The sequence below is a fragment of the Nannospalax galili genome, unplaced genomic scaffold (genome assembly GCF_000622305.1).
Source record: "Nannospalax galili isolate Female #2095 unplaced genomic scaffold, S.galili_v1.0 scaffold899, whole genome shotgun sequence".
NCBI classification, from domain to species: Eukaryota; Metazoa; Chordata; class Mammalia; order Rodentia; family Spalacidae; genus Nannospalax; species Nannospalax galili.
Window position 1 is genome coordinate 573,381 of NW_008343202.1, and position 13,763 is coordinate 587,143.

The following is a 13,763-nucleotide window of genomic DNA, read 5'->3' on the forward strand; positions in this document are numbered from 1 at the left end:
AAATGAACTGAAGTTTCAGTCCAGCTTCCTCCAGTAGGAATTCCTGATAAACCCCACCTTCTATGTAGCACACAAGATTGTGGGAAAGAGGCTAGTGTCAATTTAACTCCTGAGGCAAACAAATTAAAGGCTGCTGCTCAGCCCCAGAGCAGTTCACAGTGAGAACTAACCAATTATTCCAGGTACATGAAGAAGGAGGAAGCACACTGTCTGGGAAAACAAAAATATCACTTATTTCACTTGCTACTCTGTGTGTGTATGTGTATACTGTACATACATGCTCATGTGGGTGTATTCGCATGTGCATGCAGGTGTCTGTATACATGCATGTGCATTCATGAATAGGCCAGAGGTCAACATTGGGTGTTTTCCTCTACTGCTCTCTACCTTATTTTTTGAGATAAGGTCTCCCATCAAACCTGAAGCTCACTGATTTAGCTAGACTCAGCTAGCTGGCCAGGAACCCTCCTGTGTCTGCATCCCCAGCACTGGGATTATAAGCATGTGCTGCTGCACTCAAACTTTTTAAAGGTTGTTGCAGGAAAGATCAGGCTGGGCACTAGGAGTATACAGGAAGCAGGTATTTTATTTAGGTTGCAGCCTGGTCCAGTGGGCTCAAGCCTCATAATCTGTACTCCAAAAAGTAGCACATATCTCTTATACCTTGTGCATTAGGTTACAGTGAGAGGATATTGATTGGCTATCAGTTTTTATACCTTGTGCATTCAGTTACAGTGAAAGGATATTGACTGGCTATCAGTTCAGTCTCAAACTTAGGCAAATTATTATAAATTTAGAAAGAAAAAAATGTGAAAAAAATCCTGTCTGAAAATCACTGCAGAAGTCTCCATGTGAGACAAACAGAACTGAGGAAGTTTCATCAGGACACAAGGCCAGTGGTTCCAGAGGAGGGAGTGCTTCTTCCAGGAGACATAACAAACATTCCGTTGAACTGGAAGCTAAGACTTCCCCCTGGCCACTTTGGGTTTCTGATGCCCTTACATCAGCAGGCTAAGAAAGGAATAACAGTATTAGGAGGGGTGATTGACCCAGACTACCAGGGGGAAATTGGACTTGTTCTCCACACTGGAGGTAATAAAGATTATGTCTGGAAGGCAGGAGATTCCTTAGGGCGACTTTTGGTGTTACCATGTCCTGTGATTAAGGTCAATGGGAAACTGCAACAACCCAATCCAGACAGGACAACAAATGGCCCAGACCCTTCAGGGATGAAAGTATGGGTCACCACAAACTTGTCAGCTGAACCTTGCTGACAGAGACAGAGGGAGAAAACAAGGATTGAAATCCACATTTTCCTTAATATCTCATTAGGCTCTACATCAGTGTGGATGCTAGAGATCGAATTCAGGGCCAGGCACTTTACTGACTGAGCCATCTCTCAGCCCCCATGACTCCACTATTATAGAAAAGGTATAGTATGGCAACAAAACTGATAAGACATATAAAAAAAAACAAATAAATATAACCCGCAAATTTAAAAGTCAAGGTCCATGGGTGAAGATATTAAATATGGGTTATCTCTGAAGCACTGGATGGAACAGAGACAGTTAAGGAGGTACTGGACAAGAACAGAGACAGTTAAGGAAGCACAGGAAAGGAACAGGGTATGCTAAGGAGGCACAGGAAAGGAAAGGCCTCATGCTCCAGAGTCTGCATAACATGTCTCACCAGCTGAGAATCAAGAATCCCAGAACAAGGCAGGCATGGAGGCATATACCTTTAATCTCAGGAGGCAGAGACAGGTGGATCTCTCTAAGTTCAAGGCCCAGGCTGCTAGGGCTACATAGTATAGTGAGACCCTGTCTCAAAAACAAAAAACCAAAACAATAACAACAAAACAAGCAAACAACAATAAACCCCAAGAATTTCAGAACAATTACCATCTGCTGCACAGCCAGCCAGCATGGAGATGCTCTGCTTTTTATATAGCTATGTTTCATTAAGGATGTCACCACACTTAAGACCTGAGCAAACATGACCTTGGCTGTGGCCTCCCTCCTTTCCCAGATGAAATTTTCTGGGAATCTCACAAACAAGATTAATACTTTTTACTTACATAAAAACATCTTACTTCCTGCAGTTCTTGTGATCTAGGGGTTTTACCTTACCAGCTGTAATCCTACCCAGTGTACCTCAGAAACCACCCTATATCTCATTTAAATCCATCAGCAACCATTTGAAGCTATAACTTCAGAATTCACCAAAATCATAGACATGGAAACAATTAAGACAGATAAAATCAGCACACTCATCTTGAGGAGCCCAAACCCACCTCTATTTCTAGTCATACCACCCATCCCCTTATGTCTGTGTTAAATTCTTTTCATGATAAACTCCAATTCCACTTCATACTGGCTCTGTAGGGAGATAATAATATGGGCTTCTCTGGAGCAGAGAGCTCTGAAAACAACTGCTCAGGCCACCACAGACAGCATCACAGTGCTGGGTTTCTGGCCAGTGCCCAACTTCAGTTGACATGTTAAAGAATACAAAAATATGAGCAGAATGAAGTGGCGAATGATTCCAGCAGAGAAATGGAAATTCAAGAACATTCTCTGATATGAAGAAGTCACTAGATGACAAACTAGATAGAGAAGAAGAAAGGATGGCAAATTCAAAAACAGGTTTGCTTAATTTAAAACAAAAGAGCCAGGGTGTGGAGGTACTGGACAGGGACAGAGACAGTTAAGGAAGTACTGGACAGGGACATCTCCTTAGGGAGATGGCTTCAGGGATAAAACATTGCTGTGAAAGCATGAGGGCCTGAGTTTGGATCCCTGGAACCCATGTAAATGCTGAGTGCTGTGTGGCAGATCCCTTGTAATCCCAGTACCTAGAAGGAGAAAACAATAGATCCCTGGACCTAGATTAGCCATATCGTTAGGCTCCCAGTTCAATCCAGAGACTCTGCCTCAAAGAACAAGGTGGGGAGTGAATGAGGAAGGCAGTGGAACTCAAATCTCAGGCCTCTACACATGTGCACCTGCATGCACACATGCAAACACCAAACACCACATACACACAAACACACACACTCTGTCCCCCAAGTTCTCTTAGTTTATATTCTGGGTAGGGGAAATACAGTAACTTACAAAGGCGAACACCCTGCACCCCACAAAAGGTGAACACCCGGTGCCCCGTTCCGCTGTGGCTCAGCGGCCCTGCGTTCCAGATCACTTCCGCACCCCACCCACACAGTCTCCGTTAGCTTTCACCCATGCCTCATGGGTCGGCGGTCTTGGCCCAGGTCAGTAAATGCCCCCTCTTGCATCCACGCAGGCAAGACACCCGGGGCCATTTTTTCTTGGTGCCAATACACCTCCCTCCGCAGCTAACACTCCGCAGCCAATTCTCCACAGCAGGTCCTGCTCCTGGTTGCCTCACACCCCTCAGAGGAACAAGTACCCCTCAGGACGGATGGACGGACGGACGGACGGACACACACACACAAACACACACGGGCGGGGTGGGGGAAGCTAGGCAAAGTGGCACATCCCTGTGACCTCAGCCCTGGGGAGACTAAGGTGAAAGGATCATGAGATGAGTTTTGAAAACTAATCAAAGCTGAAGCTAAAACTGGAGACAAAAGAAGAATCAGTCCATCTGGTACATTATTCCCAAACTGGTGAAATTCAAATATAAAGGGACACTCTTACATCAAAGAAAAACACCATTACATTAATAAGAATGCTAACAGACCAAATACCGAAGGGTAAAACACAAACCAAACAAAAAGCCTGTCTACCTAGAACTAAGTCTTGAGCAAGAACCTTCTCAATAGGGCTGATGAGATGGCTCAGTGGGTAAAAAGGCACCTGGTGCTAAGCCTGAAGACCTGAGTTAGAGTCTCCAAACCCACATGGTAGGAAGGAGAGAACCAATTCCCACAAGTTGTCCTGACCTCCACACACAGGCTGTAGCACACTAGTGCCCACATATACACACACACAATAAATGTAACAAAAAATTCTCTAATAAAGAAGGACATTTTTTAGCTTAAAAAAAAAACTAAGAGAATTAGTAGTCAGCAAACTCTTATGCATGCATCACGCTGAAAAGAAAATATATCAGGTGGAAATCTGTATCAAGAAAAAGGTCAGGGCTGGAGAGATGGCTCAGTGGCAAGAGCTGTGGCTGTTCTTGCAGAGGACCTGGGTTCAGTTCCCAACACCTACATGGCAGCTAACAACTGTCTGTAACTCCAGTTCCAAGGGATCCTACACTCTCTTCTGGTCTCCATAGGGAATATACACATGGATACCTTACATACATTCAGACAAAACACTCATACACATAAAAATAAAAAATTTTAAAAGTTCGCATGCCTTTAATCCCAGTACTCAGGAGGCAGAGTCAGGCAGATCTCTGTGAGTCCAAGGCCAGCCTGGTCTATATAGTAAGTTCCAGGACAGCTGGTGCTACAGGGAGACCCTGTCTCAAAAAGACCAAAAAAAAAAAATTAAAAGTTAAACATGGACCATGTATGGCCTACAATGCATAAATATTTGACAACTGTCTTTTTACAGAAAAAAAAATGCTGTCATTTTTCTAGAGTAGCCACAATAAACATCAAGCAGATAAAAAGAGATAGCTGCCACAAGAGATGAACAGATTAAACCAAAATTCAGGAAAATAGAAACAAAAGCAGATGGTACAAATGAAAAACAAATGTTTGATGGCAGATTTCAGTCCAACCAGATGAGTAATTACATATAATGCATTTAACACTTCATTTAAAATGCAGAGACTGTAAAAACTGGATTAACAAACAATACCATCACTTAATTACTTTAAATATAATGATACAGATTGGAAGAAAAACATATCATGTCTGCTGAATAGCTTTAGTTGTCAACTTGACACACCTGGGTAGAGGGAGCCTCAATCAGAGAACTACCACCATTAAACTGGCCTGTGGCCATGTCTGTGGGATATTTTCTTGATTTTTGAGAGATATGGGAGGGCCCAGCCCACTGTGGGCAGTGCCACCCCTGAGCAGGTTGTTTCATATAGTATAAGAAAGCAATCTGAGCATGGGCTAAGGGAGCAAGCTAGAAAGCAGCATTCCTCCATGGCCTGTGCTCCAGCTCCTGCCTCCAGGTTCCTCCCCTGAGTTCCTACCTTGGGCTCCCTGATGAACTGTGACTGGGGAGACATAAGACAAATAAACCCTTTCCTCCCTGTGCTGGATACCTTTAGTTGTCAACTTGACACACCTAGGTAGAGAGAGCCTCAATTGATGAATTGCCTCCATCAGACTGGCTTGTGGCCATGTCTGTGGGGCATCTTCTTGATTATTGAGTGATATGGGAGGGCCCAGCCCACTATGGGAAGTGCTACCCCTGGGCAGGTTGTTCTGTATTGTATAAGAAAGCAGCTTGAGCAGGGGCCAAGGGAGCAACCCAGTAAGCAGCGTTCCTCCATGGCCTGTGCTTCAGTTCCTGCCTCCAGGTTCCTGTCCTAAGTTCCTACCTTGGGTTTCCTCAGTGATGAACTGTGGCCCAGGAGATGTAAGCCAAATAAACCCTTTCCTCCCCAAGTTAGTATTGGTCAGGATGTTTTGTCACAGCAATGAAGAAACAAACTAGAACACCATGTAAGAATGCATATGAAAACATCACTGTGATAATACTCCTATAAAACAAGGCAGACATCCAGAGTGCAACATCAGCAATGGGGATAGTTCATAACAACAACAGTTCATTCTTCAAGATCTAACTGGTTATATTCCTAAAAATGTAGAGTCAAACTGCATGAAGTGGGCTAGACAGATGGCTCAGTGGCTAAGGGTGCTTACTGTTTCTGCAGAGGACCTGAGTTCGGTTCCCAGCACCCATATCTGGCAGCTCACAACTGCCTGTAACTCCAGCGCTGGAAGTTCTGACACCCTCTTCTGGCCTCTGCAGGTACTACACTTATGTGCATATACCAACAAGCATACATGTACACATAATTAAAAATAAATCTTAAAAAATGTATTAAAATGCATGAAGCAAAATTGTTAATGAAAGGTGAGATGCCACAAACATATAACTTTTCCCAACTTTACACACAGACCAAAAGTCAAGTAAGAATTATTAGAGTAGCCAGGTTTTCTGGCATACATCTTTAATTCCAACACTTGGCAGGCAGAGGCAGGTAGATCTCTATGAGTTCCAGGTCAGTCTGGCCTAGATAGCAAGTAGTGAGACCCTGACTGAAAAAAAAAAATTATTGGAGTTAATGATACTATGGTATTGACAGAATGCCACAATTGCAGAACAGTTTTTTAAGTAAACATGAGAGGACACATGCTGGTCATGAAGCAGTCTTCAATACATTTAAACAATTGAGCTGGGTATGGTGGCACACATCTTTAATGCCAGCACTTAGAGGCAGAGGTGGATATATATCTGTGGGCTTAAGGTTGGTCTAGTCTACATAGCAAGTTCCAGGCCATGACTGCACAGTGAGATCCTGTCTCAAAAAAATAAAAAAATTAATTAATTAATTAATTAATTAAAATAAAATAAAATGAAGAACTGAAACCAGAATATATACTCTGACCATTAAAAACCAATTGTCAAAAGAAAACTACAAAATCTCCAAATATTTGAAAAGAAAGTGTGGTTCTAAGAAGTCTCCACTTTATCCTGTACTGACAGTGCAGCTACCTGAGGATTTTATATGAGCTCTGCAGTGCTAGGTGATCCTACCCTGGATGGCTGGGCAAACAAAGATGCAATGCAGAGAGATGGAAAACAAGTAGGGGCGCTGGGGACAGGAGCCTGGGTCTAAGCTGGTACCTTTAATCCTGGTAATTCAACTGCTGCAGCTTCTCTTTATAACTTTATTTGTGTGTGCGTGTGTGTGTGTGTGTGTGTGTGTGTGTATGTGTGTGTGTGTGTGTGTGTGTACATGCATGTACATGTATCCCACTGTGGGCAAGTATAGGCCGGAGGACTACTTTCAGGAGTCAGTTCTCTTCTTCCACCCTGGTTTCCAGTGACTGAACTCAAGTCAGGCTTGTGCTTTACCTGCTAAGCCCTCTCTCCAATCCCTGCTGTGGCATCCTACTGCACATTTCGGGTACTTACCCAACTTCCTCTCTCACTTCAAGTTCCTTCCTGTCTGCTACTGTGGGTTCTGCACCCTGGTACCTGTTTTCCATGTGGCTATTATGTCCTGTTCTCTCAATAAGATCTGCTCAGGTTTTCCAAGATACATTCCACTCTTGGAATTTCTTTGCCCTTTACTCCTTCTGTGTTCTCTTCTTTCCTCTTTTCTTCATCTCCTGACACAGGGTCTTACTCTGTAGTTCAAGCTGGCCTGGAACCCCAGGGAGCCCAGCATGGCTTCACACTTGTGATGATTTATCTGCCTCTACCTCCTAAGTGCTGGGATTACATGCTTATACCCCGAAAGCCGGCTTGGAACTTCTTTTCAGCTCATTGTTCAATTTACTTTACTTTTCAGTAGTGCAGGGGTTCAAGTCCAGGGCCTAAAAGTCCTCTACTACTGGGGCACATCCACAGTCCTCATTCTTCAAGTTTAGGAACCAAGTCTTTAACTAGCAATTGGCTAGTGTGTGCCCCAACGCACACTGCTATCTGCAAGCATAGGCACTCAGAGCTGCATTCCCAACCCCTAGCTTGGATCCCTACTCAGATTTCTGAATAATTCTGCTGGCTGCTTCCTAGAAAGCCATTTTGGACAATAAATTTATTTTGTACATATAATCTAATGGTCTTCAGAGCACCCAGGTAGATATTGGAAATGATAAACAGCAAAGACCCCACTGAGAAATAGTTACAGTCACCAGCAAACAGGCTGTAATAAGAGCCATATGAATGAGCCTGATCAAGGACACTAGGAAATGGGAGTCCTTAATCTTTGTCCCCTGAAATTCAGTGTGTGTATGTGCTTCTGTTTCTGAGGTAGGGATCTGTAGATTCAGATCCTCAAATAAGTTCCTAAGTCTAAAAAGGTTAAGATGCTATGGAGGAGGGGGAAAGTTGATATGTAATCTAGAAGGCTCTGTTTATTAACATGGGCTACAATCTGGGGATTAGAGACTGGTGGGAACAGGCTTGGAACACGTTAGTGTCTTGTTTTCCACTTACCATGTGAGTCACGGCAGCCACAAAACATATGACTTTCGTTTAGAACTGGGCAGCATGTTCCTGAGATGTGCTGACTCAGCCATCATTACTGTTGGGCTCCCCAAACTCTATGAAAAGCAGCATTTTTATGCCTACAGACTGGGGTTCTATATTCCCAGTCAAATGTGTGTGTGTTTTTTTTGCCTTCCTCCTCCCATAAGTAAAGGCACAATTTCTCAGCCACTTTCCACTTTCCCTCTGGAGCTATCTGTGACAGTCAGAGATCTCTCTGAAAGTATTTCATTATGAAACCTCATGGTCATCTGTACTGGGTACAGCAGTTGAGTCATCAGTGGCAGAGATAAAGAGGGAGAGGGGAAAAGTTCTGAAGCTATATAGGCTTTGGTTTGAAATACATCTAACTGGTAAGACAGTGTATGAAACTCAAAATACAAGGACAGGGACTAGCACTCAGGAGACAGAGGCAGGTAGATCTCTAAGATTGAGACCAGTCTTGTCTATATGGCAAGTTCCAGGCCAGCTGAGGCTACAGGGAGACTCTGTCTCAAAAAGACAAGACAAAAAAAAAAAAAATCAAAACTAAGGGCAGGGACCAGCAAGATGCCTCAGCAGGCTCAGATGGTTTGCAGCACAAACCTAGCAACCTGAGCTTGATTCCTAGACCCCAATAAAGGTGAAATAAAGAATCCTCTCCACAAAGCAGTCCTCTGGTTTTTAACACATATGCCATGGCGCCATGGGGGCACACACACACAATAATGTAAATAATCTTTAAAAAATACTTTATTTAGGGGTTGGAGAGATGTCTTAGCAGTTAAAAGCATTGGCTGCTCTTGCAAAGAGCCTGGGTTCAGTTCCCAGCATCCACATGGAGGCGAACAAACATTCATAACTCTAGTTCCAGGGGATCCAACACTCTCTTCTCACCTCCACATGCATTGCATGACATGGGCACACCTATATCAAGCAAAACACTTATACACATAAAATAAAAACAATAAATTTTTATTTGTACAATGTCCACAGAGGTCAGAAGAGGGTGTAAGATCCCCTGGAACTGGAGTTACAGACAGCCATTAGCCACCATGTGGGTGTTGGGAACAGAATCTGGGTCATCTGCAAGAGCAGTGAGTGCTCTTAAACACTGAGCCATCTCTCCCATCTTCCAGACCCAGGAAATAATTTTTTTCAATCACTTTAAAAAAAACAAACAGAACCAATACCCAAAAGTTGTTCTCTGATCACCACATTTGCATCACATCACACACACATCAAATAAATAAATTTAGGAGCTGGAAAGATGACTCAGCAGTTAAGCACTCCCTCCTGTTCCAGAAGACCCAAGTTCAGTTCCAAGCACCCACATCAGGCAGCTCATAACCACCTGTAACTTCAGCTCCAGGGAATTCAATGCCCTCTTCTGACCTCCATGAGCAATGCACACATGTGCATATACACAGACATATACATAGACACATAAATAAAAATAAATCATAAAATAAGCAAAAAAATTAAAAAATCGAAGAACGTCAGTGGTATGCACTTATTAACAAAGGCTTGAAAATGGAATTAATCTTTTCTTCCTCAAACTGTCACTTTAGAGTCAGACAGAAGAAGAAAAAATACTTTCTTCTTGGAGTCATTATAAACCAGAAGTGTGTATGAAACAAATTCTCAAGTCACATGGATTCAGACCACAGCATTCTTCCCAACCTACCACTCAAGAAAGCCAAGAACAATCCAGCCAAGTCAACTTGCATATGGGAAAACTTAAGTGCCTACTGTCCTGGGAACTGTGAGGTATCACTCACACGTTATCTCAGTTTATGGAAATTCCTCTTAGGGGCTGATCAGATAGATCAGTGGTTAAAAGCTCTTGTTGCTCTTGCAGAGGATCTGAGTTTGGTTCCCAGCACCCATGTCAGGCAGCTCACAACCACCTGTAACTCCAGCTCCAGAGAATCCAATGTCCTCTTCTGGTCTCCGTGGACACTGCACTCGTGTGTGCAAACACACATATATGCATAATTTAAAAATAAAATTAAACTTTGCAAAAAAGGAATCTCTCAGTTGTGTGCAGAAGAGAAAGAGACTGTTGTGGACTATGAAGTGGGATGCTGGACAGATATAAACTTCCTGTTTAGCAAACTGTAGTCAAAATTTTATATATATGAACTTTTTTAGACACTTAAGAGGTAGTTCATAAAATGCATTCATGCAGCTAATAAACTGGAAAATGTTCAATTAATCAGTGAAACCTATTAAAATTAGCAAAAAATCAAAAAAGATCACTTCAGGCCCGGCATGGTGGCACACGCCTCTAATCCCAGCACTCGGGAGGTAGAAGCAGGTGGATCTCTGTGAGTTCAAGGCCAGCCTGGTCTACATAGTGAGTTCCAGGACAGCTGGGGCTATAGGGAGACCCTGTCTCAAAAGGACCAAAAAATAAAATAAAATAAAATAAATAAATAAATAAATAAATAAATAATCACTTCTGTTTGATTCGTATTTCAGAAGTTTCTTTTCTTTCTTTTTTTGGGAGGAGGGGTCTTTTTGAGACACGGTCTCCCTGTATCCCCAGTTGGGCTGGAACTCACTACTTAGACCAGGCTGTCCTTAATCTCACAGAGTGTTGGCATTAAAGGTGTTTGACAGCATGCCCAGCTGAGAAGGTTCTTTTTTTTTTTGGTCTTTTTGAGCCAGGGTTTCCCTGTAGCCCCAGCTGTCCTGGAATCATGTAAACCAGGCTGAACTTGAACTCACAGAGATCCACCTGCCTCTGCCTTCTGAGTGCTGGGACTAAAGGCATGCACCACCACACCTGGCAAAGGTTCTTTTTATATACATATATATATCAACAAATATCAAGTACCTTAAAGAAACTCAGACACTTTGACCTGGTTTAATGTCACTTTCATCAGTCTAGCCTTAAAGAAAAGCCTAAAATACAGTATGTGTAAAGATGGTCATCATAAGGGCTGGAGAGTGGCTTGGAAATTAAACAGCACTTGCTGCTCTTAAAGAGGACTTGAGAATCTCACTTACCCTTCTGGTGTTCTCAAGGATCTTGGGGTCAGGTTTTCCATAGTTAGGGGGGTTGGCATACGGGTCATATCCAAGTTTGGCAAGCATGGGTGCGATCACTGCCATGTCTTGTAAAACATCTGGGGGTATCTTCCCAACCCACTTGGATAGAGCCCCCACGTTAACTGGCTTGATGACTTGGTCTGTTGATCTCTCCACTCTGAAAACAACAATGTGAACAAATATTTACTTAAAATTGAAAAAAAAGATATGCAGGCATGCACCTATAATCCCAGTATCCCAAAGTTCAAGGTCATCCTTGGCTATCAACCAAGTTTGAGCTCATTCTGACTAATGAGACTCCATCTCAGAAGAAAGTTTTAAACCACTGTAAATCCTTTTCAGTAGTTTTAAGATGTTTAACTGCCTGGTCTGGTGAGATGGCTCAGTAGATGAAAGTACCTGAAGCACAAGCCTGATGACCTGAGTTCCATCCCTGGAACCCACGGTGGAAGAAAACAACTGACTTCCACAAGCTATGGAAGCTCTGACCTATACACATGCCCACACGCATACATCACAGGCACACTAATAACATTTCTTAAAGTTCTAAATTCTGAACTATAACACAATTATAGAACAGAGTATTAGTAAAGGGTCACCACTCAGAGTAGATAGAATGAAGGAAGAACATCTCCTTCAGTCTAGAAATTAACCAGCATGTGGCCTTCAAGTGTGCTAGGGCTTTCTGATACCACTCTGGCACCTTCCAGCTCCCTGGAACCTTACAGTGCTTGGCACACTGATGAGTTTTAAAGCTGACAGCCCAGACATGGCAAGGGAAGACACCTGAGAATCAGCCAGCTCTCCCCTCATTAGTCATTAGACCAGGCTCCGTTCTCTCCTCAGCACCCACAGTGGCAACCAGTACTCCTCAAAGAATGGGGTCAGAGCCAAAGCTCTACATAAGACAGGAGTGAATATAGGATATTCATTTTTAGTACAGCTCTGCACAGGTCTCAGCTAAACAACACAGCCACACTGTCTGCTGAACCATAGCTGAATTAGGATACAAGGTAATTGCTACAGGAACCCAAATCCTCTAGATTAAGGTGTGCCTTGCAAGGAGGAATGAGTGAAAAGGCCTGTGATCTCAGGGCCAGATTACCACAGTGAAATTACATGACAAATTTCATCAGAAATCATGGTTTCAAAAACTATTTCAATATTAGAAAATGCTTAGGTTTTGTTCTGTAGAAGACGATTTTTAAATGCATGTATAGGAACAGTGAGATGGCTGAGAATACATAAAGGTGCTTGCCACCAGGCCTGATGACTTGAGTGTAATCCCCAGGATCCACATGGTGGAAGGAGAGAATGACTCCTACAAGTTGTCTGACCTCCACATGCACATCATGGCATATGCGCACACGTTTTTAAATGTAATTAAAAAAAATTCTACCAGGGGCTGGAGAGATGGCTCAGTGGTTAAGAGCACAGACTGCTTTTGCAAGGGACCCGGATTCAATTCCCAGCACCCACATGGCGACTATGAACCATTCTTAACTCCAGTTCCAGGGGATCTGATGCCCTCTTCTGACCTCCCCAGACATTGCATGGCATAGGTGCACCTATCTACATGCAGGCAATACAGAGATACACATAAAATAAAAATAATTAAAAAAAAGAAAAACCTTTTTTTTAAAAAAAAGAAAGGAATTAAGCATTTGAAGATTATAGATTAAAAATATAATTTATGCCAGGCATGGTGGCACATGCCTTTAATCCCACCCCTTGAGAGGCAGAGGCAGGCGAATCTCTGTGAGATCTAGGCCAGCCTAATCTACATAGTAAATTCTAGGCTGGCTGGGACGAGGGAGACCCTGTCAAAAACCATCATATATATATCTTGTAAGACATGTCAAATTATTATTGTTTTGGTTTGGTTTACTTGGTTTTTCTCACTATGTAGCCCCAGTTGGCCTGGATCTTGCTATGTAGACCAGGCTGACTTGGATCTTTCAGAGATCTGCCTGCTGAGATTAAAGGTGTGCACCAACATGCCAGGCAGTATTTTGTTTTGTTTTTGAGACAGGGTATCAGTATGTAGCCCAGGCTGGTCCAGAACACCTGCTCTCTCCTCTGCCTTTTCTTTTTACTGCTTCATTAAATCCTCTATTATGTTTTTCTTAGTTTATATATTTTTTTACCTTGCTGTTTCTTGTCTGTTTAGTTCACTTGCAGCCCTGCAGTTCTCTACTTAGCGTTACCTTACAGATGAGGCCTTTCCTGACAATTCTTACACCCAGCTCCCTGTAATCATCCATTAATTTCTTGTTATATGTACTTATTACCATCTGACAAACCACAGATTTAACTTGTCTTTTATTTATTTAATAGGATTGTTCTTTAATGCTAATGAGATTCTAGAAGAAAGGGATTGCTTTGCTTATCTTCTTAGCTGCTGTCACTCAGCACAGAGAACACTACTTGGCATCTAAGAGAGTGCTCAATAAAAGCATGGTGAGAGAACAAATAAACAGTTGCTACCATAGTTAGGGTTTTTGTTCCTCTTCTTTTTTTATTCATTATTTTAATTTTATGTGTATGAATGTA

The 13,763-nt window shown here is 42.6% G+C and overlaps 1 protein-coding gene across 4 annotated transcripts in view; it reads right to left on the minus strand.

The window, feature by feature from the left end:
- Positions 1-13,763, minus strand: part of Tpst1 (tyrosylprotein sulfotransferase 1) — an 83,307-nt gene that overhangs the window by 31,827 nt on the left and 37,717 nt on the right. For all 4 annotated transcript variants that reach the window (XM_017799662.2, XM_029566492.1, XM_008839146.3 and 1 more), the window contains one exon: positions 11,169-11,367. In XM_017799662.2, the coding sequence (XP_017655151.1) occupies positions 11,169-11,367 (199 nt within the window). The remainder of the gene's footprint in view (positions 1-11,168; positions 11,368-13,763) is intronic.